This window comes from Ascidiella aspersa, chromosome 5 (assembly GCF_963924565.1).
Source record: "Ascidiella aspersa chromosome 5, kaAscAspe10.2, whole genome shotgun sequence".
Classification (NCBI taxonomy): domain Eukaryota; kingdom Metazoa; phylum Chordata; class Ascidiacea; order Phlebobranchia; family Ascidiidae; genus Ascidiella; species Ascidiella aspersa.
In genome coordinates this window covers 20,566,854-20,591,907 of record NC_139451.1, presented here as the reverse complement: position 1 = coordinate 20,591,907, position 25,054 = coordinate 20,566,854, and the positions used below count along the sequence as shown (strand labels likewise).

Sequence of the window (25,054 nt, the reverse complement as noted above, 5' to 3'; positions counted from 1 at the left end):
GCTGACGAAATGATATTTATCATGGGAAAAACTTTTTAGCAGAATGGATTCACGTTCACGTTTGATTGCTGGATTGGCAGTGTTGTAATGACTTAAATATCTTGATATTGCATTAAGTATTTTCATTAACATTTATCCCAAGTTTTGCACGTTAAGTCCAAGTCAAGTCTTTTGCGAATAAAACAAGTCATATCCCAGTACGCAAGTCATATCATTGACATCAAAGTAAAACGTTATCTAATAAATTCGATAAATCTTACGATAAACAGCAATATCTCAATAAAAACTAACACAAACGCAATCGACCTCTACAACAGCAATCAAATTGTTCAAGACATTTCAAAATGACTTGTTCACAAAACTGCGTACTTTCCAGCAGAAAAGCAAGCGTGTGGTGATATTCCTAACGAGACTACGCGGGATTAGATGTATTTACCTTAAGTAGGCTATAGGAACCATGGCACCGATGCCTGATCAACCCTTTGACGGTAGGCTACTACGATAACTCATTAAATGGGTTCCTCAGTCAAGTTTTTTTTAAACAACTGTATGGTGTCGTTAGCATAAATGTTCCAATTTTAACATCTTATACATAAAGAAAAACTCCACGTTAATAAAATTAAAAATTAAAAAATCACTTAAAATTAAATCAAAGGCCAACTTTAAAATTAAAAAATCACGATGGATTTGTTGCTTATAAGGACATTACTGTGTTGGCAGAGTAGGTGATAATAGACAAGGCACGCAACTTCCATGCTTAAACTATATTCTGTTCGTCAAATCAGTCGTAATCAGCAATTGCAACAATAAATCTTGGGAGAAGTCAGGCATGTTATACAGCATCACAGTTTATTAATTTAGACTACAAGTACATTAATATCAATTCGTGTTAAATAACATTACTGAACTTGTTGGTTATACTGTGGCGGTTTGCCCAAAACGCTTGGGTTTAACTATAAAACGTAAGTAAAAAAATAATTTTCGAGTTTTGCCTAATATGTAATAAACTACATTTTTTTAACCTTTTTAGGAAAAATTTGTATATACCAAAACTTGTTGAAAACCTTGCTGAAACAACTTTTTTTATCAGTTTTTACTATGTGGTTGGTGAGACGACTTTTATAGATCAACAAGACCAAGTTCTAATAGTTGAATTTGGGCAAGCTGTATGCGCAGGCCAGTGACGAATTTCAGGATTGCACAAAAATTCTAAATAGTTTCTGTTTTGTCAACTTTAAACAACAACATAAGTATAGCAGCCCCAAAATAAATACTCATACACTACAACTTTTGTTACTTCTTGAAACCAAATGACCCAACTTAAGATATCGTGTCTATACCAGCTAAATATATTAACTATTCAATTTATCGTCAAAAAATACAGCACATAAATCAGATATATTAGTTTAAGGGTTTTATCTTTAAAACTTTTTTATACAGATACAATTGGACGTTTTTTTAATCAAAAATTAATGAGAAAATTCCCCTTCCGACAAATAGATTGGTGATTTTCCGCCAGGGTTTTGCTGCCAGAATACGGTACAGTTAGGTTAAAATCATAATAGCAACCAGGCGTTGATTTGCAAACTATAAAATGAAAATCTGTTATCAATCAAACAAAGCGGGCCGCTTAATTGCACGCACAAGGGTTTGCTCGGAGATTTCCAAGTACGTACGTTTTGTTTATAGTTGGTTCAGAATATTTGAAACTTTTGTAGGCTATTCTACGCTTGCAATTCTTCTCAAGAACGTTGGACGACAAATAAGGTTTGACATGCCAAAGTGTTGGTTTTTCGGGCTAAATGTAGCTAGACCATTTTTTTCCATTACGCCAAAAGTAAATAAACAGCAACGAGAGTTGACACAGGAAAAGCACGATAATAAAGAAAACAGCAGCGCGAAAATAAAAAAAACAGCAGTTGGTATAGGAGGTCAGCAACTTTTTTTGTAAAAAAGGGCAAGAAAATTTCCTCCTTAATGCTGAATAGTTTTGCAGGATATAGCAAATCCACCAGTCGTATCGCCTCCTCTCGGACTAAAAAGAGGATAACATTACTTTAGTTTTACGTGAAAATTATATCTGCCAAAATACAAACGAGCTTACGTAGATCAAATATCCGATATGCTTTGTTTCTTGTCCAGGGCCCCGGGATAATATTTTGACGATGATATATCGCTTGTTCAGCCTAACATTTATCTGTTAACTACAGCTTTTCCCTTTTCCAATTTTTTTTTACTGTAATCAAGTCTTTTTCTGCCTTTTTTTCTTACGAAACGTAGGATTGGCCTAGCCTTATTTTGACGTCATTTATGAACACAGTACCGGCGTTTATGAGCTTTCTAGGCCAAATTTTTACAAAGATTAAAAAAATTTTGGACTTATCTTTACGGTTTTGATGATTTTTGAGATTTATTTACAGAGTTATTTTCTGATATTACAACTTTTTCAAGTCCTATTAAGTTAACTGCCTTTTGTCTAATATTATGTGCTGAAATCACGTAAAATTAACGCCAGGAATCCAACTTTAAAGCAAACAACTCACAAAGCAAACTTGGCCATGGGCTAACGCGTAATCTGCAGAGTGGGGTTGCATATTGAGGCCACTCTGACAATATAAACAACGTAAATACAAAATTTAGAAAAAAAACTCCCAAAAAAAAACTTCGGGAATCCGACAGCAGGCCGAACAGAACAACTTACGAGATCGCCTCCTGAAAGTAAACGGCTAAGACAGCGATCAGTGAACCACTTCCTCGGCCACTATCCTCAGAACGATGGTGCGCGAACCTCGTTTGATGGTCACCGTTAACACCTGGTTGCGCTGCAGGGCTTCCAGCACGTCTTTGCTGCTGCGAACTCGAGCACCGTTTATTTGAGTGATGACGTCACCGTCCTGCACCCCGCCGCTGCGTGAGAATGTGACGTAAGTTTTTTGGGGGGATAAATTATTATGAGATATCACAAGTACCTGAATGCCAAACGCAAAATTATTCTATTCATTTGTTGATAGCCACGACCTGTACCAGTTTTTACTTTTCACAAGAAACCCTATAAAAAGGGATAAAACTGAAATTTTCTATTATACATGACATTTCTGACAAAAAAGCTGGAAATCAATATCGATGAAATATGTAAAAAGAAAAACACGTTGCGAGTTTAAACCTAAATATTAAAAAAAAGGATATATTTTTAAAGGGACAACATAACCTCGTGCCATGTGGACTTTTGTATTTCTTAAACATGTTACTATCTCCTCCGAGCTATAACCATATAAATTAGTGCCGTTTTCATTATATCAAAAGTGACAGAACTTCATGCAAGAAAACTATTATTCGATGAACCATTTTTTCTTTCTTTTTTGACGACTTTGTCCTACACGTTTTTACTTTGACAATAGCCGATGATGATACTTATGCAAATTTTTTTTTTTAGTTAGTAATGACGTTATTGGTATCGCATCAGACCGCGATACATTTTGTCTAAAATATCGGGTATCAGTTTAAAATGTATTGAAAAAAGATCGGACATCCCCACTCACAGCTGGGCGGGAGAGTCGGTCTGCACGCGGTGGACCATAACGCCATCCTGTACGTCAGGAAAGTCAGGCATCCGGGCTCGCAGCTGCATGACGATTTGCGGGTTGAGGGAGAGCATCGTAACGCCGATCCATCGACGGCTCCTGCGGCTGTCCACTAGGTGGCCGCGACCTGCAACACAACAGTAAGGCAATTGTGTTTTTCTTATAAAACAGTGGTTCCCAATCGGGGTTCCGCGGCGCCGGCGGTGTGCAATTTTTAATGCTTAAGGGTGACGATAGGTAGGCTTAAGGGTGCTCAATTGGTAAGCTTCTTAATATAACTATCTTTTTGGTGATTAGAGATAATTATATCTCATGACATTTTCCTACACGTTTTAAGTTGATTGTGTTGTTCCAGTTCCATTTATAGTCTCATTTCAGGAAATACTCCAAACGAAAATTCCAGCCTCGGTGCCGAAAATCTATTTATTATTTTTGAGGGGTGCCGTAAACCAGTGGTCTCCAACCTGTGGGTCGCGACCCCAAGTGGGGTCGCCTAAAATTGTTGTGGGGTCGCCATAACTTATTATATTCCTACTGTTTTAGTACGATTTATGTATTTTGTTTTCTTTACGATAACATCACACTAATTAACGTGAGTGAGTGCATCGTTGATACAAGTTTTGTTTCTTTTACATAAAACTGCTGTTTTTAAGAGCCGCCAAATCAATGTGATGCAATCAAGGTGCCCCACTGAATAATGCTAAAAACGAAACATCGTAATACCTTGGAAGTAAGTGGGGCCGCGTTTGCAAAAACTAGTGGATACTGTGCAGTCGCAACCATCGCACTGAATGCAATTTACTGTTAAAACAAATTGAAATTTCGTGTTCGTTCGTTTGTTAAATTCAAATTTAAATGGTAACTAAAACCTCCTAAAAGCAATCATTTCGGTGCACATGTGTAGCCACATTTCGCTGGAATTGTGTATAATTTACGCATATTTGCTAGTGTTACTTTATTCTGACACAAAATGGGGTCGCAAAGTTAATTCTGATTTCATTTTATTCAAATTGGGGTCGCTTGTTAAAAAGGTTGAGAATCACTGTTATAAAAATACGCCAGTCGGAAACCGTTGAAGTCATGACTCTAAATCAGTAGTGCTCTGTAATAATTTGTTAACTTACGGCACACCAACAGAGCTAAAACAATTTGGTGGCACACCTACAGAATATATGCCGCATGACAATAGACGACATTAGCAAATATCAAAGGCAGCCCAGAAAAAAAGAGCGATTTTCGATTAAACGCGCCAAGGCGCCGAAAATTTGACATAATGAATGATTTTATCTTCTGATTTTGCGGTTTTAGGGTTATAACACTTATCATAAGCCTAACAAATTCCTAAAACAAGTACACCCCTTTTAATAGCTAAACAGAGAACATTGAGGGCTTTTAATGTTTAATCCAAAATATTTGTACTTTTTTCCTAATTTATTTTTTGTATTCGCGACAAGTGATTTTCGTCTCTTTGTGTTGAATGTAATGTCACTTGATTAGCTACGCACTGCTGAGAGGTTGTGTTTTCTGTGCGCCTACATTACTTTCAGGAGGTTTTATGTTCAAATTGCTGAAACGTTTCAAAACAAAACATATGTCAATTTTTTGAAAGGCTTTAAGTGGTTTTCATAGGGAGGGGGAAGGGTTTTAAAATTTTTTGAAGATATTTTTTTCAGGGAGTAATTCGGGTAGTATAATATGGATTAGACAAGTTCTTTCTATATATACACATATTAAATCCATTCTGTTTTTAGTTAATGAATCTTACCACTTTGCAAGTCTCTGAGCTGCTCGAGGAAGTCTCTGACATAATCAATTGGAATGGCAAAACCTATACCCGCAGACGCCATCATGGTGTTGATGCCAATGACCTGACTGTCAAGATTCACAAGTGGACCCCCAGAATTGCCAACCTAGAAAATATTTAAATCATAACTTCTTAAACAGAGCACACCCAACTTAAAAGCATGAATTCTTGTGAAATAATTAATTTAAAAGTTAAGCATTTGCATGAGTTTCTATTCTATTGCACAAAGTATTGCTGCATATTGACAACATATCACAGACAACTTCTCCGCTTTATTAGTTAGGTATATACTGTAATGTTGAAAAGTAAAAATAAAAAAAACAAAAAAACATGATGTTTAAGGTTGTTAATTAAAAAGTTTTAAATAACAAGCATATCAATCAAAAACTAATAAAACATTCTACTGCAATGATTTTAACTGATTAGGTACCGAAAAATTACAAAAAACACTTGTACACACATTTATTGTAGCATCAGTTTGAATGTAGTCCATGTCGCGTTTCTCCACTTCCCGCAAGTTGAGCTCCTTGCCGGGGCGACACATATTGCTGACGATTCCGGCCGTCACTGTGTTGCTAAGGGCCAATGGGCTGCCCATGGCAACGACCCACTCACCGGGCCGAAGGTCACGACTGCTTCCCAGTGCAATGGAGGGGAGTTGGGACTGTTGCACAAAAGTGATTACCACATTATATTTCAAGGTTGTTAAAATGCACAATAATAACAATAGGGTAGTATTCAAGTCACATTGGAAGCTAAAAATTTAAGAATGACAAATAATTCATTGCCCTTTGGTTCTTAATAACATTTTTACATAGTTCTTTTTGATTTAATTGTTTTTATAAGACATTGCTTACCAGCTTGCTAATCTAAATATTTTGTGTTAATTGAAAACATTAGTAGGAAAAATATTTGGTAAATTTAAAATATAAGTCATGGAAAAGTAAAGATAAAATTCAACCAAAAATAGGATAACTAGCTCAAAATAAATCCCCCAAAATAGAAAGGCAGACACAAGAAAACATGGCTGTTGTAAACATAGTGAATTTGTTAAGTTTATTGATCATTAATTACGCCCTTTGTTTGTAGCTTTGTGGCCCTTGTGTGGTTTGTTGAACTCGGTTGGTAGTTATTACATTTACATATAATACTTTTTTTGAATTTTATTGTTGATTTACATTAAACAAACATCTAAAATTGTCATTGGTCATTTTTTTAAGAGAAAAGGGAGAAACATTTGCTAATTAAGTTTGTAAAACAACAGATTTGCCCTGTAGTATGTTAGGCTTGATATGCTGATGCGAATGTTATACCTGCACATTTAACAGGAATGGGGAATTCAACTTAATATACAGGAAATCCACTAAATATAGAAGTACTTGCCAATTCAAAGTAAAACTGCCAACGCGTAACATTAGTATGATCAAAAGTGTGTACTTTTCAAAATAATAAACAGTCTATATGCCTTGCACTGGCCTTTTCTCACCAAACAACGTGCTTCACACTACCGTAACTTTTTTCAAAATGACACAACAAAATTAATTTCTGCCAATTGTAGTGTGTAATGTTATTACATATTTCCGCTGTTCAAAAGGGGGTGATTCTTCGGCTGACATAGTCGCCAAGTCGCCAGCATTCTGCCATACTGCAGCACACTATTAGACTTACACAGTCGATTCGAACTGCAGCGATATCCCTCGCCTCATCAATTCCGACAACCTGACCCTCAAACTGACGACCATCCTGCAGTTTTACCTGGAAAAATATTGTCCAGCATGAACGAGAGTGTCTTTGATTTAAACTTTTTTGTCTGAATTTACAAGTGCCTCAAGAAAAATTTACAAATTTTATTTTTTACGTACTTTGACAGTTGCCCGGTTTCCAACAACGTGTGCGTTGGTGATTATAAGCTTCATGCCATTTGCTTCCACAATAAAACCAGATCCATTGGAAACAGCAACTGGCATTCGGGTGAAAGGAACACTATAAAAAGAGAAACTTAGGCTTAGTTTAGGTTTAATCAAATAAATGAGGGTTTGCCTTTTTTTCTTTTGTATGTAATAGATTTCCGTAATTTGCATCATATATTAATATAAATTTGCTGAATTTTTTTACATTTTTATAAAGTTATACATTCGCTTTGTCATAAAAGTATTGGAAACAAATACATTATTTTAAAAGCTATCCAATTAGCCATAAATAATAGTTACATACTGAAATAAGTTAAATGGCATATCTTGGAGTCCAAATACAAAAAAATGTAGTAGTTAATAAAAATGTAATAGCCAAAAAAATTAATGTAATAGAAAATATAATATGAAAATCTACCAACTTTTTCACAATTTCAATGTGAACAACAGCAGGGTTACAATTGTGAACCACATCGGCGATAAAGTTGAATGTGGCCCTGGGTGAGTTTCTGGAACCCCCATTGCTTGAACCCCTGTTTCTTGATGGGGGCTGATATCCAGAATGTACATAGGGTGATTGTGGGTCACGCTCGGAAGCATGAGCAACATTGCTTTTCCGAAACCTCTCATTAGCAGCCAATCCTGCTAATGCAGTGGCAATGGCAGCACCGAAAACTGTTTTAGAATGCTTGCTACCATCTGAAGATCCATTGCTATTTTGTCTGTGATTGCCTCCATGAATACATGCAGTGGCAATCATCCTGTTCTTGTTGTGGGCAGCCTTGATTATCTGGGCTGCCGGTTTCACCAACTTTGAGTTTTTTTCTGCTTGTAATATAAGCGGCCTAATAACCCAGCCAGACATCTCTTTTTGTTTTGCAAAGTGACTGCACAAGTCTTGTTTCACAGTAAAAATCAACTATGTTTTGATTTAAATATTTAGAGTGTGTTTCACACTTGTGTTGTAAATATTCAACAGTTCTCTAAAGCGTTTTAGCACTAAACAATAAAAATAAAAACACTTTTAATTTTTCATATTTACATCTTCTAACAACAGCAGTAAAGTCTAAAAAATTACTGACAATATCACAATCATATAAAATACCTATGACAACATGATTACAAGACACATTTTCTCAGTTTTTTAAACATAAAAATAAACATATATAAGTCTTTCATGTCGCACATACATGTGGTAAAGAATTAGTAAATTGACCTGCAGTTCTAGACTACATTAAAACGACAGAGTAAGTTGCTGTTCAGATTTTTTTTTTTTTTTTTTTTATGTGTCACAGCTTACTACATGGATTAAGAAATATGGAAAAAGTTTTGTCAGCTGACTTAGTTTTTACTATATACAAAAAGGCAACCGTAATCTGCACTAAAAGACCGGAACTACAAACGGAATTACCCGGTTTTGTAATGCCAACTGCGCGACTGTTTGGTCAACCTCAATAAATAATTAAATAGCTGATTACGTATGTGCAAATGTGCAATACATAGTTGGAAGTAGTTGGTTTCCCAAACAGTAAATTATTATTAACCAACTTGTCCAACCAACTCTTTGTTTTGTCTGTTTCGTTCCCTCTATGGCGCAACTATGACGTAACGCAGTAACACAAAACCAGACCTTGATGACCTGTTTTATTGGGCGTTCCAGTCAAGGGGCTTTTATGTCTTAAATTTTCCCTAGCCTGTAAACGTAACGATTGTTCCACATTAAACTGTCAGCAGGACTTTTTTAACCGTACAAAGTGCCAAAATTACAGTGTGAGTTGTGCGTAAACACGTCGAATTACATTGTGGGTTGTGCGTAAACAAGTTTTTTAATGAATCCAGTCCATGTCGTGTCATACTTAGCTTAGGGCTTGTCCATTTCAAATCAAGTCCTTATCATCGAAATTGAACGTTAAACGATTAAAATTTGAAAACTGGTCCGATTATCAGTAATAACTCAAGCGAAATAACACAAATCGCATTAGATGGCAAGCTAACGCTTTTATGTGCAAAACTTAAAAAAATGCTCGATGAAAACATTAATTTTAACCCAAGTCATTAAAAAAAAGACTTTAGTCAAGTCAAGTCATTTTGCCTAAAAGAAGTAATTTGAAAACAACGATTTAAGTGCACTAGTCAAATTAATGACTTAAGTTTCTATAACACTGCGTTATGTTTTAGAATAAATCGTCTTCGTTAAATTACAAGTGCCAAAAATAAAGAAAATGTACTAATGTTATTTTTTTACATTTACTGTTGCCCGGTATTCCGATGCTTCCACAATAAAATCAGATCCATTGGAAACAGCAACTGGCATTCGGGTGAAAGGGACACTATAAAAAGAGAAACTTATACTTAGTTACCACTTGAGGTTTATTAAATAAAAATAGGTTTGCCTTGTTTTTCTTTTGTATGTAAAATATTTCCGCAATTTGCATCATATATTCATACATTTTTTTAAGGGTATACGATCGCTTCCCCATAAAAGTATTTGAAATATATATACAATATTTTAAGTTATCCTGTTAGCCACAAATAATAGTTACACACTCAAATAAGTTAAATGGCATATTTTAGTGTCCAAATACAAAAAGTGTACTAGTTAATAAAAATGTAATAATCGACAAAGTTTTGTAAACTTTGCCAACGAATTTTTTCGCGCCTAATATTTACAAATAAAATAAACAGTCCTATTCAAATCACTATTTTTACCACCCTAAACTACATGTTAAACAATATTATATGATCCTCATGGAAATACATTATTCAGCTTTTATGGCAGTAGCCGGCAAACCTTGGGGGCCAAATCTGGGCCGCAGAGCCATTTTTAGTGGGCCGCGAGTTACTTTTGAATATCTTAATGTTATCATGTAGTTGTGGGCCGCTTGATAGCCGTAGGGGGCAGGTTTTTTTTTTAAGGTTTGGTTTGGGTGACCGCTAAGTAGTTTTAAGAGACCGCAAGTGTTTCATTTAAATACCAAAAAGTTGCAAGTCCAAAATTTGGACCTATGGAACACCCCATGGTATCTATGGAACAAAGCATGACTGCATCTAAAAACACTGCGCTGAGTATTCCTAAAGTGCATAACTACTCAGTTAATGGTGTAGAAATAGTGACACAAGAACATTTATTTTAAGAAATAAAATAAAAACACATGGAAACAAGCACAAAATGCTGAAATAATATTTTTTTTAATTTCTGGTAGAATATGCAACCCGGGTTTGGCATATCAATTGTTTTCTTTGTTAGGAGAACACATGTGCAAATATAATAATAGTCAATTGTGCGGTTTCGTCGAGTCCCGAGTCCGACTCTGTCTTTACAGCCTATATTCCGCCAATTTACGTAACTAAATACGATGGATATTCAGCAATCCACTCATAGGAATGTCATATAATTCATCCACTCACAATAAATGGTTCGAAAATATCCACCATATGCCATTCCGCTATTACAAACTGAAATTGACGGCAATATCGGTTTTTGGTACTGCGCATGCGCACATCGGACTAGGGCCTCTGGTAGTTTTACGTGGTCTTACTCGAGTCCGATTCTTTCGAGTCCCGAGTCCGACTCCGCAGCCCTGGTCCTCAGTGAACAACCCCTTATTAGATGTTCTTGTTTTAAAAGTTGGCATACTACTATCCTTAAAATCTAAGAATATGATCACTTGGCATAATTGATCATTTTCTTTTTTTTGCGCTTCGGGCGTTTATTCTTGGTTTTATTATATGTTTTACATTATGCCATGGCAATGTTTTGGGCATCAACGCCGTGTAATGTTTCACCTTAAAAACAAGTATCCTGAATCCGCCACTGTTTTCGTTGTGGTTTTACGTATAGTTGGCCTTCAATAGGTTTGAAAAGGGTGCTTTGGGTCGCGACAAAAAAAGTTTGCTGACCACTGTTTTATGGCTTCCAAAGGTTCTCGACCGCTGGTATAGAGCTATAGTGTTTATACTTAACACAACAGGTTACACAGATCTGTTATAGCCTAAAGGCAAAACACAGCCCAACCTGAAAAGTGACCAGCCCTTCGTACGTGTCAATAGTATAAAATACTTGTCGACGCGTAGACAAAACAGGCCCCTGGAAAAATTATTGTTACTAAAAAAACGCTACAGGAGTTACTTTAGATTTTATATGCAGTATGTGTTATAATTTCGCATATCTGATGTGCCAGTTGACCTATAGAGAGATGATAAGCACAGCGGAAATATTGTATTTTAACAGGCAACGGGCACGGGACAGAAAAACGGAAAAAATATTTGTCGGTCATTATTTTGTCGTCAAGGGTTCTGATTCCCGTACAGTTTAAATTTAACGCATTAGAGTTTAAATATTAGACGGCAATTATTATGGGGCTCACCGAAAGCCATCGCAGACTCACCGAATCTGTTGATCTATGATGCAAGCAGAGCAGACTAGAAAAACAACTAGCTATTATGGGGATTTAGGCTAAATCGGACAACATTCAAATCGGAATGGTATTGTTGTCTGATTTAGGTTAAACCAGAAATTTTATTTTGCCTTTGAATTAAATCGGAAAGTTTAGTTGTCTCGCTAAATTTAATCGCAAAGAATTACATTTCGAGATAACTTAACCACGAGTGGTTTATAGGGCGTTTCAAAAATATTTCAATTTACTTATGCCTTAAGTTGAAATTTAACTGGTTTGTGTTTGGGCGTGTGGTCCTTATTCAATTGAAGATTGGCCTTATTACGCAAAATGTAAACAATCTGTTTTTTTTAGGCTGTTAAAAATACATACTGTTGTTCGATCTGGGGGCCCTAATATTTTTTTATAATAGTGTTCGAATGATGGATCAGATTTTAGGTGAACTCCTAACAAAAGCTGAGATAAATTTCAATATATTGCACGATAGCTTTTTTTCGGTTTGTTTTGACTGGCTGGGTTGGTGCAATCAGTGCATTTTTATTTTCAAATTATTTTAAAAATGCCATTGTAGAGAAACGACGCATGTCTGTTTATGCTTGTAATTATAGCGTGTTCACCTGGTAAAGTGTCAAATATTTCACCTCGATACTCTTTTCCTTTCCTGGCCGTTCTGGCAAATCCAGCCGGCATTTCGACTTATTTAATCCATATCGCAGCCGCTCTTGTGCTATATAGTGTCACGCTACTGCTGGATAAAAAACTTTAGTCAACAGATGCATGCCTTACTTGCGAGACGTGTTTTTACTGCGCTGTAAGCTATTTCATTGAAAGCGAACTATGTTGAATTATTGGAATATACAATAAATCAATAAGCGACCTGACAGTATGCACTTTGAAATGCTACGACAGTTGTTTCTAGTTTCGATTTAGTGGAGTTCAGATAGCACGGTGGTCATGTCTCACCTGTTGAAATATACACCATGTGTTACAATGTATGCTGATTAGAATTTTTTTTAGGAAATAACTATATGCGGCCACTTTGACTACCAGTAACAAAAACATAAAAAAAATATTATAAAATTTATTTATTAGTAATAGAAATTTGAAAGATGACTCTTTTTGTGTTTGGTCTGTGAGCTGTTAGTTTACTTAGTCATTAAAAGACGATACGATTTATCAACACACTTTTGAGTTCTTTATTGCTGTGATCTTTGCTGAATTGACCACAATATTACAGCAGCAATTTATTAACAGCGTCTTTTATAGGGCTATTAAATGTGCCAGACATACCAATTTTGTTTCAAATCAGTGTTGTTTTGACGAAAAGTAAAAAAAAAAAACTGCGAATGACACCTCAGCAACAAACAGGTGCCTATAGAAACAAAACAGCTTCAATATAGCTTGGGCCACAACAAGAAATTTAGTAATTTTGATACGCCCTATAAACCACTGGCGCTATTTTGGAATGTAATTCTTTCGGAGACAAATTATGTTCCGATTAAAACTAAATCAGACAGCATTATTTCCGATTTAAATACTGTCTGATTTAAATGTTGTTCGATTTGACTTCAATAGAACAATTGCACTCCAATTTAAGCTAAATCGGACAAAAAACTTATTCGTATATAAGCCTAGGGGTTCTTAAACTTTTTTTTACTACCACAGTAGGCAATAATGTTTAAAAAATGACGTCATCAACTGACGTCACAATACAAATAAACTTCATAAATCTGCTGAATTCGATCCAAAAATGTGAAAGTGTAATGGAGTCCAAGTACATTCAGTAAAACTGTTTTATTCTTAATTAAACTGTTTTCTTTAAAAAAAAATGACTACTTCTTAAATATTGACTAATCTTTTAATTAGGCCTTCATGTACCCCTAAAAGTTGTTAGCGGACCCTCCCCCCATGGACCCCAGTTTAAGAACCTCTTGTATAATCGAAATATAGTTTTATTAAAACGGCGCCCCATGAATTATATAGAGTATAGACCATACGTACATATTGTTAACCTTCATTTTCGTTAGAAATGACAAATTTCAATGAGCTACATCTGGTTTAATTTGGCCTGCCAGGTGAAGTTATGAACTTGAGCGAGGATTTATTCCATAATTTTTGTTAGCGAAGATCGGATAACTTCAAAGAGTATAGTTAAGCACTATAAAAAATTAAACTGAAAAATGCATTGTTTGTTTGAGCGAATAGGCCAGCGGTTCTCAACCGGTGGGCCATGGCTCACTGGTGGGTCATAAGAACATTTGAGGTGGGCCACAGACCATTTTAAAAAGCTAGATTTTGTCATTATATTTAATTTTACAGGAATAATAGCTTGGGGAGGAACTAAAAAGGAATGTAAATTTATTGTTCAGCCGCAAGTATCTCATTAATGCACGGTTGAATAAATAATCTGCTTTGAAATATGGTCTGCTGTGTTTTGTTTTAAACCTATTTTACAGTTTTTTCCTTCATAAGAATTTATTGGGCCCCAGAATTTTTTTGCAACGTAAATGGGCCGCGAAAGAAAAAAGGTTGAGAATCACTGGAATAGGCGGTACACCAGTATTTTAATTACGCTTTTGATTGTGATTATGCATAACGCCGTGTGTTATCTTTTGGCTTATCTCATAGAGCACCGTACTTTTAGATAATAAAATTAACAGGCCTATATGTAGTACAAACTTGCTAGCCATCGAAAGATATAACAAGACAACCAAACAAAGTTAAGAAAGTGCTTTAAAGAATAATTAAGAATTAGCGCTACCTAATGGCACGTCGACGTAATCGCCAAGTCCCAACTCAGGCAATGTGTCATCAAGGGCAATCTTCCACTAATTCACGAATCGGTATTTAGTTAAAAAATATATTTGGTCATAACAATCTATTTTATATTTCCGCCATTCGATTAATAGAAAAATCTGTAAAAAAAATTGCCATAAATTTGTTGGGCGATCACGACGAGATGTGCGGCATTTGGGGAGTGTTCGGCTTCGAAAGGGTCGACCCTAATCTGATCGGCAGCGCCTTAAAAGTCGCACACAGAGGCCCGGACAGCTTTCGCTTGCAAACTCTCAGTAAGATGCGAAGCTGCCTACTGGCCTTTCATCATTTGGAGGTCATGGGCGGTGCGCAGGACACACAGGTAGGCCAAAAACAATGACTTCGTTGTCCAAGTTTAACGAAGCTATATTTGTTTTAATTTTCATCAAATATGTGAACTGTGCTTTACGTGCGACGGCGCGAGACATGCCAAACTGGCCAATTTCGTTTCAATTCAAGAGTAGAGGAATTCATTTTGATTATTCACCGGGTTTTGTCTGGGAATTTTAATTATACGAAACCTGACATACTATGATCAGGGGCGGATCCAGGGGGACGTGACCATCCCCCCATCCCCTCAAAAAACTTTATTTTTCCCTATTTTACTACCTGCAAATTAAAAAAAAATTCGCTTTTTGCATGAATTTATCGTTTGTGTTTCTAGTGTGCCTTGACCTAATTTCATAAATTAGTTTTAGCCCTCTTTAAAATTCAGCTTTCGTATTAAAAGTAACACCTCTCCAACATAAAAATTTATCGAACGAACGAACTGTGATGTGCTGTATAAATTACCTCTGTTTGGCGTCACATTTTGACGTAAATTTGTGACGTCACGTTATGACGTAACCTTGTGACGTCATCTCTGAAAATATTTTAATGGCCCTCGATAACAAAACTCCTACATCCGCGCCTGTCTATTTGACAGTGCCGCTTAATAAAAATTAATACGCGAGAAATAAAGGTCCTTTTAATCAATGTCCGATTGCATGTCACAAATCAAAATATATTGAGATACTTTCTTTTGCAGCCTCTCTCGGTGAAGCAATATCCACACATTACCCTTCTGTGCAACGGAGAAATCTACAATTTTAAACAGGTCAGTGCCGGGTAGTGTTACCAGTTTTAAACTGCTCTGCATATAACGAAATACAAATTAGTTGCGCATTGTTTTCTTTGCAGCTTTGTCGCGTATTCGAGTTCGAAATGGAAACAAAGAGTGATTGTGAAATCATAGTTCATCTGTACAACAAGTTTGGCTTTCAAGTAAGTAGCCTAAAAATTCGAAAGGAGCAACTCAATAAGGTTAGCGGGTTGTATTTTATGAGTTTAAACCGTTAAAATTTAAACAACGAGAGCTTTGACAAAAGCGAACAAAAGAATTTCGTTTTACTTAAAAGTTCCCATCTTAAAATCAGTAAATCCATTCCATTTTCACCATCCCACCGGAATTTTGCTTAGCACAAGCCTGTACCATTGCGACCCTACAGAACAAAAACATGTTGAGAATCATTTAACGAGGAAAATAATCGTATTTTTTTTTATTTAGTTAGAAAGATACCTCGGTGGATATGCTTGTGCCAATTGTTAGCGCCATAAACACAGAATTCATAATTTATTTTTTAGTTGGGTTGTGGTAGTATTAACGCGATATCTTGTAAACGTCGAACTGATGACCGGCATCAAATTAAGTAGTTTCATTTCAATCGCTGAACACAATTTGTGGTTTAATATAATTGATGAAATGGATTTGTACGGAGTTAAACCACATACAGCTAATAAAACTTAGCAAACGAGCTGTAATAACTAATAAGGGTTCTTATGGTGTTTAATGTGTTTAAATCCAATTATTTTGGGCTAGTGTGTTTTGAGCTGCGGTGTAGACTCTAGAATCTAGAGTCTAGATCTAGACCAGGGTGGTCCAAGGTTGACTGCATCGCGGGCCACAATATTTATTGCATATTCTCTGCGGGCCACATAAAGTAGGCTACATGTGTACCACGAGCGGGTCAACGATTTTCGTTTGGCCGGGGCACAAAAAGTTTAAAAATGGCGCCACAAAGTAACTTTAAAAGACATATAAGCTCAAGAAACTTGCTTCTATCGTCAAAGTGTGCGCAAAAGAAAATAGAATGTTATGAGACTGGGGAAAATTGTGCGGTCGAAGCGCGAAAAATTTGCGTATTTAACAAAAAATGTAATTTAGAAGACTGCATTTTATCAGCGTAAAATGTTCACGTAAACCGTATACGTATCTTACTAAAATTTTAAGAGAGATGTTGCATACTACACAATCGCTAAATTACAAAGACGTTATCGTTTTGCGCAAAAAGGTTTTATTAATCACTTCGATTTGGTTTAAATTGCATCTTGGAAAGGGTCGGGGCGTTTAGCCTAAAGTCACAGTGAAAACCTGTAAAACAATACTTTCGAGCAGCGCGATATATTTTATCGCACCTTTACTTTAAAACGCAAATATAAATAATAAAGTTCGCAAAATATCACTTTTGAAAGTTCCATATGACGCACTGCGGCTTCTCTCAAACCAGTCAACACATACCAAAAATTAAGCGTTCTAGCCACACCCTGGACCCGAATTTGGTGAGCGATAGGAAACTGTTTTTTACATGGTATACCCGGAAAAAGGTAATCATAACCAAACAATTGCGGTATGCTTATTGTTCGTTAGTTAACTTTCTTCGAATAAACCCTCAACGGTACGCATTGCAATAATTGAACAGTGCTTCGCGGGCCATGCACAACGGTGTCGCGGGTCACATGTGGCCCGCGGGCCTGGGTTTGGACCACCCTGATCTAGACAATGGGATTACGTCCAGGTTGCCATTTGTCTAGATTTTGGCCAAAATGTTTAATACCACAGTTTCGTGTACTTAAGGATAAACAAATGATATTTTTTTAAAGCATCGAGCAGAGTTTGATATTATTTTTTATTTGGGAATAGCCTTGTACGTCGGGAAATTGTATCTCTAACGCAAAAAATTGGCATTTAATAAGTGGGTTGCCTATCCACATTACCTTTTTTGAAGGGCGACTTCTAGCAGTACGTTTCACAATTTTGGCCTATTAATCATTCTAGTAACGCAAATTGCTTGGCAAACCCTCCTATAGTATAGTGGCGCACTCTGCGTTAACTTGCCCGCTATTCTGTGGCCTGTCCAGCATAATTAAAAATCATGGAGGACCAAAGTTAAAATGTATGACGTAATATTTCAACTTAAAGTTATATTTTAACTTAAAGAGGTAATTTTTTAACACAAAAATAAAACCTTAAATCAATATAATTTAGAAACTCGCCTGTGTAGAAGCATTATCTCGACAAAATAAAAAAACTAAAGATATTTTATGCCAATTGTATTACGCGCAAAAATAGGACAATTAATTTTTCTTTTAAATATTTAGTAAAACACCTATAGTTTCAACCCAAATATTTGACACAATGACTTAAGTCTAAGTCAAATCATTTTTCCAAAATACTTAAGGCAAGTCAAGTCATTTTGCCTAAAAGACTTAAGTCATTTGAAAACAGTTACTTAAATGCACTTAGTCAAGCCAAGTTAAGTCATTGACTTAAGTCATTACAACACTGACTAAAACCACTGTCGCGGTTTGTTTCGCAGAAAGCTTGTTCGCTGTTGGACGGCGTTTTTGCGATGATTTTGGTCGACACGGCAGAAAAACTTGTGATGCTTGGCCGAGATACCTACGGAGTCCGACCTCTGTTTTACGTTACGTCACAAACTGGACAGTTTGGCGCGTGTTCCGAAATAAAAGGTATAGTTTGGACCACTTTTGATATATGCGCACACTTTTGTGATACTTAAACTGATTGTTCTCACACAATTAAATTAAAAAATACTTGTATAGTGCCATTTTGATTGGCTAAATGCCATTTTAATTGGCAGTATAGTGCCATTTTGATTGGCTTAATGCCATTTTAATTGGCTTAATAACAAAAATACTTTGACATCAATCAGTTTTTCCGTAAAAAGATTCAATACATGACTCTAACTATGGTTTGACGGGGTCAGCATAATGTAAGGAATGTAGCGCCGTGTTTTTAGAAAAATAGGCCTAACAAAATCCTGACATTTCGTTTCTCACTTCCACAATGTGCTACCCAATAACTGTTCTCGCAGGCTGCGCACTTTTTGAAAAAATCAGACACTTGAAATTTACCGCAAATTGCAAGACCAAGCCTTTTTTCATATAAAAGTTAGTTGATAATCACAATAAATGATTGCTTTAGATATTTTAAATTTCTTGAGGCATAGGACTTTAACACTATCGAAACATCCGTTTTCATCACTATTATACTTCACCTGATAATAAATTGCAAAGCCAAAAAGGTCAAGTAGATCGACATCATCTTGATTATTAAGACATTTTGATACGAACTTGTATCATCTTCAGTTAATGTCTACTCGACCTTTTTGGCTTCGTGTATTAAACAGATCCGTGCACAGTGCTTATGCGATAAACGTAGTTGTTTTAACGTTTTCCCGCGAATCCGCTAAGGTTAATGTTCTGGATCCAGACGACAGCCTGATCCTTTCGCTTATCTAGGCATGGTTGAACTTTTAAACGACAAACACAGAGAAAACGGCGAAGAAAGATTGCTCAAAGTGTTCCCACCTGCTAGCTGTGCTTGGTTTAATTTCGCAGACGACGGAAGAACGTTTTTAAAAGAGCTCGTCCGATTTCATTCATTTTCGGACATGTCAGCTCACTGGAAGTACCAAGGAATACAGCTATCTAAAGGTACGGACATTCTGCGGCAATATAAAACGGACGATAATGTTTATGACTTGTTTCTGTTTTATTTAATGTAATAATATCTGCTTTAACTGTTTTGTGTACAGTCTATAGATCCACTTAGAATAGCAAATGCTATCCGAAAATAGAAAATACAGGATACTCTCGAAGGCAAGCCTGGTTTTGGCTGGTACAAAATAGGTATTAAGTGGTCTTTTAGGTTTTGTAATGCACCAAAATATTACCAAGTTCGACACATCTGGGCCTTCATTATATGTCTTAATAAGTGTTACAAAGGTGGTCTGTAATTATTTTTAAGTAACGATGTATCCTCGTTATAGGTAACGACTTCAGTGCCATAAAAGAAAACATACGCACCTTATTCATCAGAGCTGTGGAAAAAAGAATGATGTCGAACAGAAAGATTGGAAGCATGCTTTCCGGTAAGAAAGACGAAAACACGAAAGTCCGTAATTCACACTGCATTACTATGGGCTTTATATAGGCTCCAAAGAAGATAAATGTCAACTTGCTTAACCAACGTGTGTGGCATATCCGTAATTAAGGTCATTGCGTAATATTTCCCTAATTAAAAACTACCAACAGAAAAAATGAAACCAAGAGCGCTTTTCATTGCTTGCGCAGGTGGCTTGGATTCTTCTCTGGTTGCAGCCATTGTTGCGAGAAAACTTAAAAAAGACAACTGTAAGGTTCCTCTTTCGACGTTCTCCATCGGAATGGAAGACAGCAGTCCTGACCTCATTTCCGCAAGGAAGGTTATTTACTGCCCTGTCTTATTCTCCTGCGCTGGGAACAGTGTTATTAAGTGTACTTAAGTCACCAAGTCATAAGTACACTTAAGTCACTGTTTTCAAATGACTTGACTTTCAAGTCATTGGGACGGTTGATTTCGGATGAAATAAGTGTTTTTAATGAGTTTTTATTTCGTAAATTTGTTTGTTCCATTTTTGCACATAAAACAATTTATTGGCTATATGTTGCGTTTTTGTTGTTTTTAAGTTAGTTATTGCTCATTATTTGACAAATTTCCCCATTTAACATTTATTTTTATGACAAGGACTTGACTTGAAATTGACTTGCTTTAAATATGAATTGACTGGGGACTTAAGTGGTGTCAAAATGACTTTACAACACTCGGTGGGAAGCTCGCAACGCTTGTTGTAAACTGATGTGGGGCCGTATGGGTTAGCATACCACTTTTAGACCACTGGTGAGCAACTTGCGGCTCTGGAGCAGGCTCTTCGTCTGTATTCCCTCCTTGGCTCCAGTAACAGAAACAGTAAGCCGCAAACTTAAACTTCTTCAATTCGAAAATTTTAGCCGTTGTCAATTATGTGGCATTGTTTTACCATTTCAAGGATTTTTTCAGCTTAAAGGCGCTGTGTGTTCCTAAATCAGCAAAGCTGATATTTTATATTGTGTATCAATCTTTTCTTTGAGACTTTTTGGACCCCTACCCCTAAAACTAGTTTGTGGAAATCCCTGATTTAAAGTCAGTGCACTTAAAGTATTTTCTAATTGCTCTACCACAATAAAGATGCACAAAACAGGTCTATGTTTGCAATGTTTACGCTGTCAATTGCGAGTATAAATATCGTGTCGCTTAAAATGCAACATTTGATGTTTAATGTAATCAAGTTTGTTTGTTAGTTACTTTATGCAGGCCATGGGGGCATTTGCGAAAATAAACACTTCGCACCAGACTATCAAGGCGTCTGTTTGATTACTTATGAACGAATGATTCAGAAGTAAAAGTATTTTCTTATATCCGGTTTAACTAGGTAGCGGCTCACATCGGAAGCGAACATCACGAGATCTGTATCAGTAGCGACGATGCGCTGCAAGTCTTGGACGAAGTCATTCACGCTGTCGAAAGTTACGACGCGAGTGTCATCAGAGCTGCCACGTGTCAGTATTTTGATTTGTTTACCTTTACCTTCATGTAAAACAAATGGTCCAAAATTTACCGTCCTACTACTTTTTCTGTACTGTTACAGTTTAAGCGATTAAATTAAACCATGACAATTATATTATAATTGTATAACGTTTCAATATTATTCCTACTTTTAACGCAATTAATATTTATTTTAATTGTATCGTAAGTTCTGACGTTATTGTTCTGCAGCTGAAAATCTGTTTATTCTTTAAATATAAACTTAAATAGTATCGACGGGAAACCAAGTCGACTTACACTTCAGAAATGCAAAATTACAACACATACCGCATCTTTTAAGAGGCAGAGTCATTTTTCTTGGGTTGCCTTGTTTTGTTTAGCCGGCGCCAGGTATTTATACAGGATAATTTAGACGTGGTCACGTTTCAGATTTGACTGTGCTTTGCCTGGAGGTCAAAACTGCGCAACCCGTTATGTAAAGTGTAAAAACGTCGCAAAAACGTCTAAAAAATATCAAGGTTTGTATCATCCAAAAACCACATTGTTTTAACAGCCATGTACCTTCTGGCGAAGTACATTAGCAACAAAACGAACACGATAGTCGTCTTGTCGGGAGAGGGCGCTGATGAGTTGGCACAAGGATACATTTATTTCCACAAGCAGCCCACGTTATTGCACGGAGACCAGGATAGCAGGTAGACTATTCCTTGCTGTTACTTTCACTGATTTGATAATAAATCTTTTAAAAAGCGCAGTGAAAAAAATAAATACCTAAACTTACTTGTTAAAAAAACAATTCAACTGCCCTCCAAAACAATGTGACTTTACAAAGGTTTTGACTTTCTTTTTTTATACGCAATTGATGTTGTTCTATATTTAGTTTATTCTGTTTAGAATTATACTTGTTGGAAATTACAACGAATGAGTTTAATATCTTTATGGTTAAACATTTATTATTTTAAGGGCTTTGTAGCCACAACGATAAATTAATAGCGTTGGTCTATTGGGTAACATGTGACTTGAACTGGAATTCGACTTGCTAGTTTAAACTACCTGGCCTGAACTTAGATTAATCAATCATTTGTTTGTTTTTACAGTAACCGATGTAACATAGGTAATAACAGTGCTGTAAACAAGATATTTAAAATGATTTAAGTTCCAGACAAGTCATTATTAGAACAAGTCAATTCCACTTTAAGTCATTGTAAAAAAAAAATCAAACGTTAAATTCTACCAAAACTGGTAAAACTCAGTCGATTAATTATGAACAATAACTCAAGTAAACACATAAACTCATCATATAGCAAGCAATTTTTTATATGCAAAAATTGGGCTAAAAACCCCGCTTATGGAAAAAAAATATTAATAAAAACACTTTTTTTCAACCCAAGTGTTTTATTCAAAATATTTAAGTCAAGTCAATTGTCCAAAACACTTATGTCAAGTCAAGTCATTTTGTCCAAAAGACTTGTGTAAAGTTAAGTCATTTGAAAAGAGTAACTTAACTGCACTTAAGCCAAATCCTGCCAAGTCGTCGACTTAAGCCATAACAACACTGGGTATCACCCGCTGTACCTTTTTATAGCTTTAACCTGAATGTTGTGCGACAGGCGGCTCCTGAGAGATCTACATCACTTCGACGTACTGCGAACTGATCGATGCACCGCGGCTCACGGCCTCGAAGTGCGAACCCCTTTCCTCGACCACTCATTTACTTCCTACTTTCTTTCCCTTCCCGCTGAATTGAGGTCACCTCAGGTATATTTGGGTTGTGCGATATATCGGGTCGGAGCCGAACCTAGGTAGTAGTTCGTTGCGATAATACCAAGCTAAAAAAATAAGATAAAAGTAACGTAGCGATTTATACATGGATATATATTTTGGCAATAACATTGTTAGCAACTTATGGTTTTATAATTAATAATATTGATTATTATCAACTTATTTTCCCTTGGCTTGACTTAATCTTACATACTATTATTTCGATCTTCCTAATGAAATATTTGGCTTTTAAATCCCTTAAAAAACAGATATTGCCATTTGAATGAAACACGAAATAGTGAACAACGCCATTTACGGGAAAACGAAAAAGAAAAGTGCGTTGCAAATAGTTTGTTTTAATATTCCGTACTGATAGCAATGTTTGGATAGGGTTTACAATCACACGTAATAATTAGCCTACATTGGTGTCAATGCTTTATTTCGCCAAGTATAAATTATCGCTTATAGATGTTTCCCGCTATTATAAGCATAATATCAAGTTTGTAGAGCTCTTCTGGCAAATGTAATTTTTATTCCGACGTTTCGACGTCATATACAGGTCGTCTTCATCAGGGTAAATAACATAAGTATAATATATTACGATTGTTTAGCGAATTCTTCGCTAGCTGAGCCACCATTTTTACGTTTTTTTATTTTTGTTTCAAGTGCCTGAATCTAACTTTACTGAAAATGTTATGTTAGGACTCTGTTTGAGGAGTAAGCTTTTTTTCAGAACAACATCGAAAAGCACTTGATACGCTCTTCATTCGATGGAACTGGCCTTATACCGGATTCAGTCCTTTGGCGTGGAAAGGAAGGCTTCAGCGACGGAATCGCAACCCAGAAAAACTCCTGGTACAAGGTGCTAAAGGAAAGCTTGAAGAAGAATGTAAGTTACGGAAGCAAATGTTGTACTTTTTGTCTTTTAAGGCGTCCCTGTATTGCGTTCTTCAATGCTTCTTTCTATCTAAAATAAAGTATTATATATTGCCCCCCTAGGGGGCCATCAGCATTTTTCAAGGGGGCCATGAAAATATTTGAAAAATAATATATTTTTTAATTTATCATCTCTAATTCTACTCCACTATAAAAAAGAAACAAATTAAAATTTAATAAAAATACGACTACAGTACAACAATAAGCTACTTCTTGATCTTGAGTTTCCTTTTTTGATTTACGGTACATTTAGATTTATTAATATCAGGCTAATATTTTAAAATTTGCGCAATGGCTACTCTAGCTAAAATAAGGAAGTAGGATGAAAGTTATCGGTGTTGTATTTATATCATTTTATCATTCTAACTATCGGTTACTTTAAAAACCAGTATTTTAAATAAAATCACGTTTCTTTCAAAAGATTGAAAAAATAGGGGGGGGGCATTGATTTTTCAAAATTGCAAAAGGGGTCCACACAGTGTAAAAAAGGCCACCATGTAAAAAAGGTTGGGAACCCCTGCTCTAATGATTGCCGTTTTAGGTCGAATATTAACTATTAATGTTTATAGAAACCTGTATTTGACTTGGAGGTCCATGGACCCTTGGTTGGGAACCAGCGGTTTAGTGCTGCCTTACAAAAACGTGGTTGAAATGCATTTCGATTAGTTATCGACCGAGATCACTTTGTTGAATCGAGATCGACTTTTATGACAAAGACTTGACTTGTTATTTATTAAAGTATAATTGAACATAATTATTGATTTTTTTTTATATAGCCGAGATACTCTAATTGCCCATCAGGTCGAGAATCTGAAAACTTGAAACCCTATAAAAATAACCCGTGTGTTGACGTTGTTGAAAAGGTTTCGGACGAACAGCTGTCTCGGGCCGGCGACATGTTTCCCCACAACACGCCGCTCACCAAGGAGGCCTTTTACTACCGCACAGTGTTCGAGGCAAGATTCGGCTCCAAGCAATCGCAGTTGCTCCCCTACCTGTGGGTTCCACGGTGGGTTGGCGAATGCGTTGACCCAGGGGCTCGTGCGCTTTCACATTACACTAACGACGAAGACAATACAGCGGAAAAACCTGTCTCAATAAACAACTGACTGACAGTACTTGCCGTCTCGTTTCAGTTTAAGACGAAAAACATAGTTTCACAC

At 36.2% G+C, this 25,054-nt stretch overlaps 2 protein-coding genes across 2 annotated transcripts; one reads left to right on the top strand and one right to left on the bottom strand.

The window, feature by feature from the left end:
* Nucleotides 1-830: 830 nt before the first annotated feature.
* LOC146145326 (serine protease HTRA1-like) lies at nucleotides 831-8,287 on the bottom strand. The gene is made up of 8 exons (XM_083389603.1): nucleotides 7,718-8,287; nucleotides 7,248-7,368; nucleotides 7,054-7,140; nucleotides 5,846-6,049; nucleotides 5,347-5,491; nucleotides 3,540-3,708; nucleotides 2,702-2,907; nucleotides 831-2,035 (listed from the first exon to the last, which is right to left on the bottom strand). Exons 1-7 carry the CDS (start codon nucleotides 8,158-8,160, stop codon nucleotides 2,739-2,741), a joined length of 1,338 nt encoding a protein of 445 aa, XP_083245729.1. The 5' UTR covers nucleotides 8,161-8,287; the 3' UTR covers nucleotides 831-2,035; nucleotides 2,702-2,738.
* A 6,364-nt stretch (nucleotides 8,288-14,651) lies between these two features.
* LOC146145325 (asparagine synthetase [glutamine-hydrolyzing]-like) lies at nucleotides 14,652-25,000 on the top strand. Its single transcript, XM_083390529.1, has 12 exons — nucleotides 14,652-14,831; nucleotides 15,537-15,605; nucleotides 15,689-15,772; nucleotides 18,145-18,298; nucleotides 19,091-19,285; nucleotides 19,621-19,722; nucleotides 19,925-20,055; nucleotides 21,082-21,208; nucleotides 21,748-21,889; nucleotides 22,805-22,952; nucleotides 23,689-23,844; nucleotides 24,755-25,000. Exons 1-12 carry the CDS (start codon nucleotides 14,652-14,654, stop codon nucleotides 24,998-25,000), a joined length of 1,734 nt encoding a protein of 577 aa, XP_083246655.1.
* Nucleotides 25,001-25,054: the final 54 nt, after the last annotated feature.

Bases quoted from the DNA above. Each gene is read 5' to 3' on its own strand.
- LOC146145326 (XM_083389603.1), bottom strand. From the start codon at position 8,160: ATGTCTGGCTGGGTTATTAGGCCGCTTATATTACAAGCAGAAAAAAAC. The intron at 7,369-7,717 runs GTTGGTAGATTT...CTCTTTTTATAG, and splicing joins CACATTGAAATTGTGAAAAA to TGTTCCTTTCACCCGAATGC. The intron at 7,141-7,247 runs GTACGTAAAAAA...ATATTTTTCCAG, and splicing joins GAAACCGGGCAACTGTCAAA to GTAAAACTGCAGGATGGTCG.
- LOC146145325 (XM_083390529.1), top strand. From the start codon at position 14,652: ATGTGCGGCATTTGGGGAGTGTTCGGCTTCGAAAGGGTCGACCCTAAT. The intron at 14,832-15,536 runs GTAGGCCAAAAA...TTTCTTTTGCAG, and splicing joins GCGGTGCGCAGGACACACAG to CCTCTCTCGGTGAAGCAATA. The intron at 15,773-18,144 runs GTAAGTAGCCTA...TTTGTTTCGCAG, and splicing joins ACAACAAGTTTGGCTTTCAA to AAAGCTTGTTCGCTGTTGGA.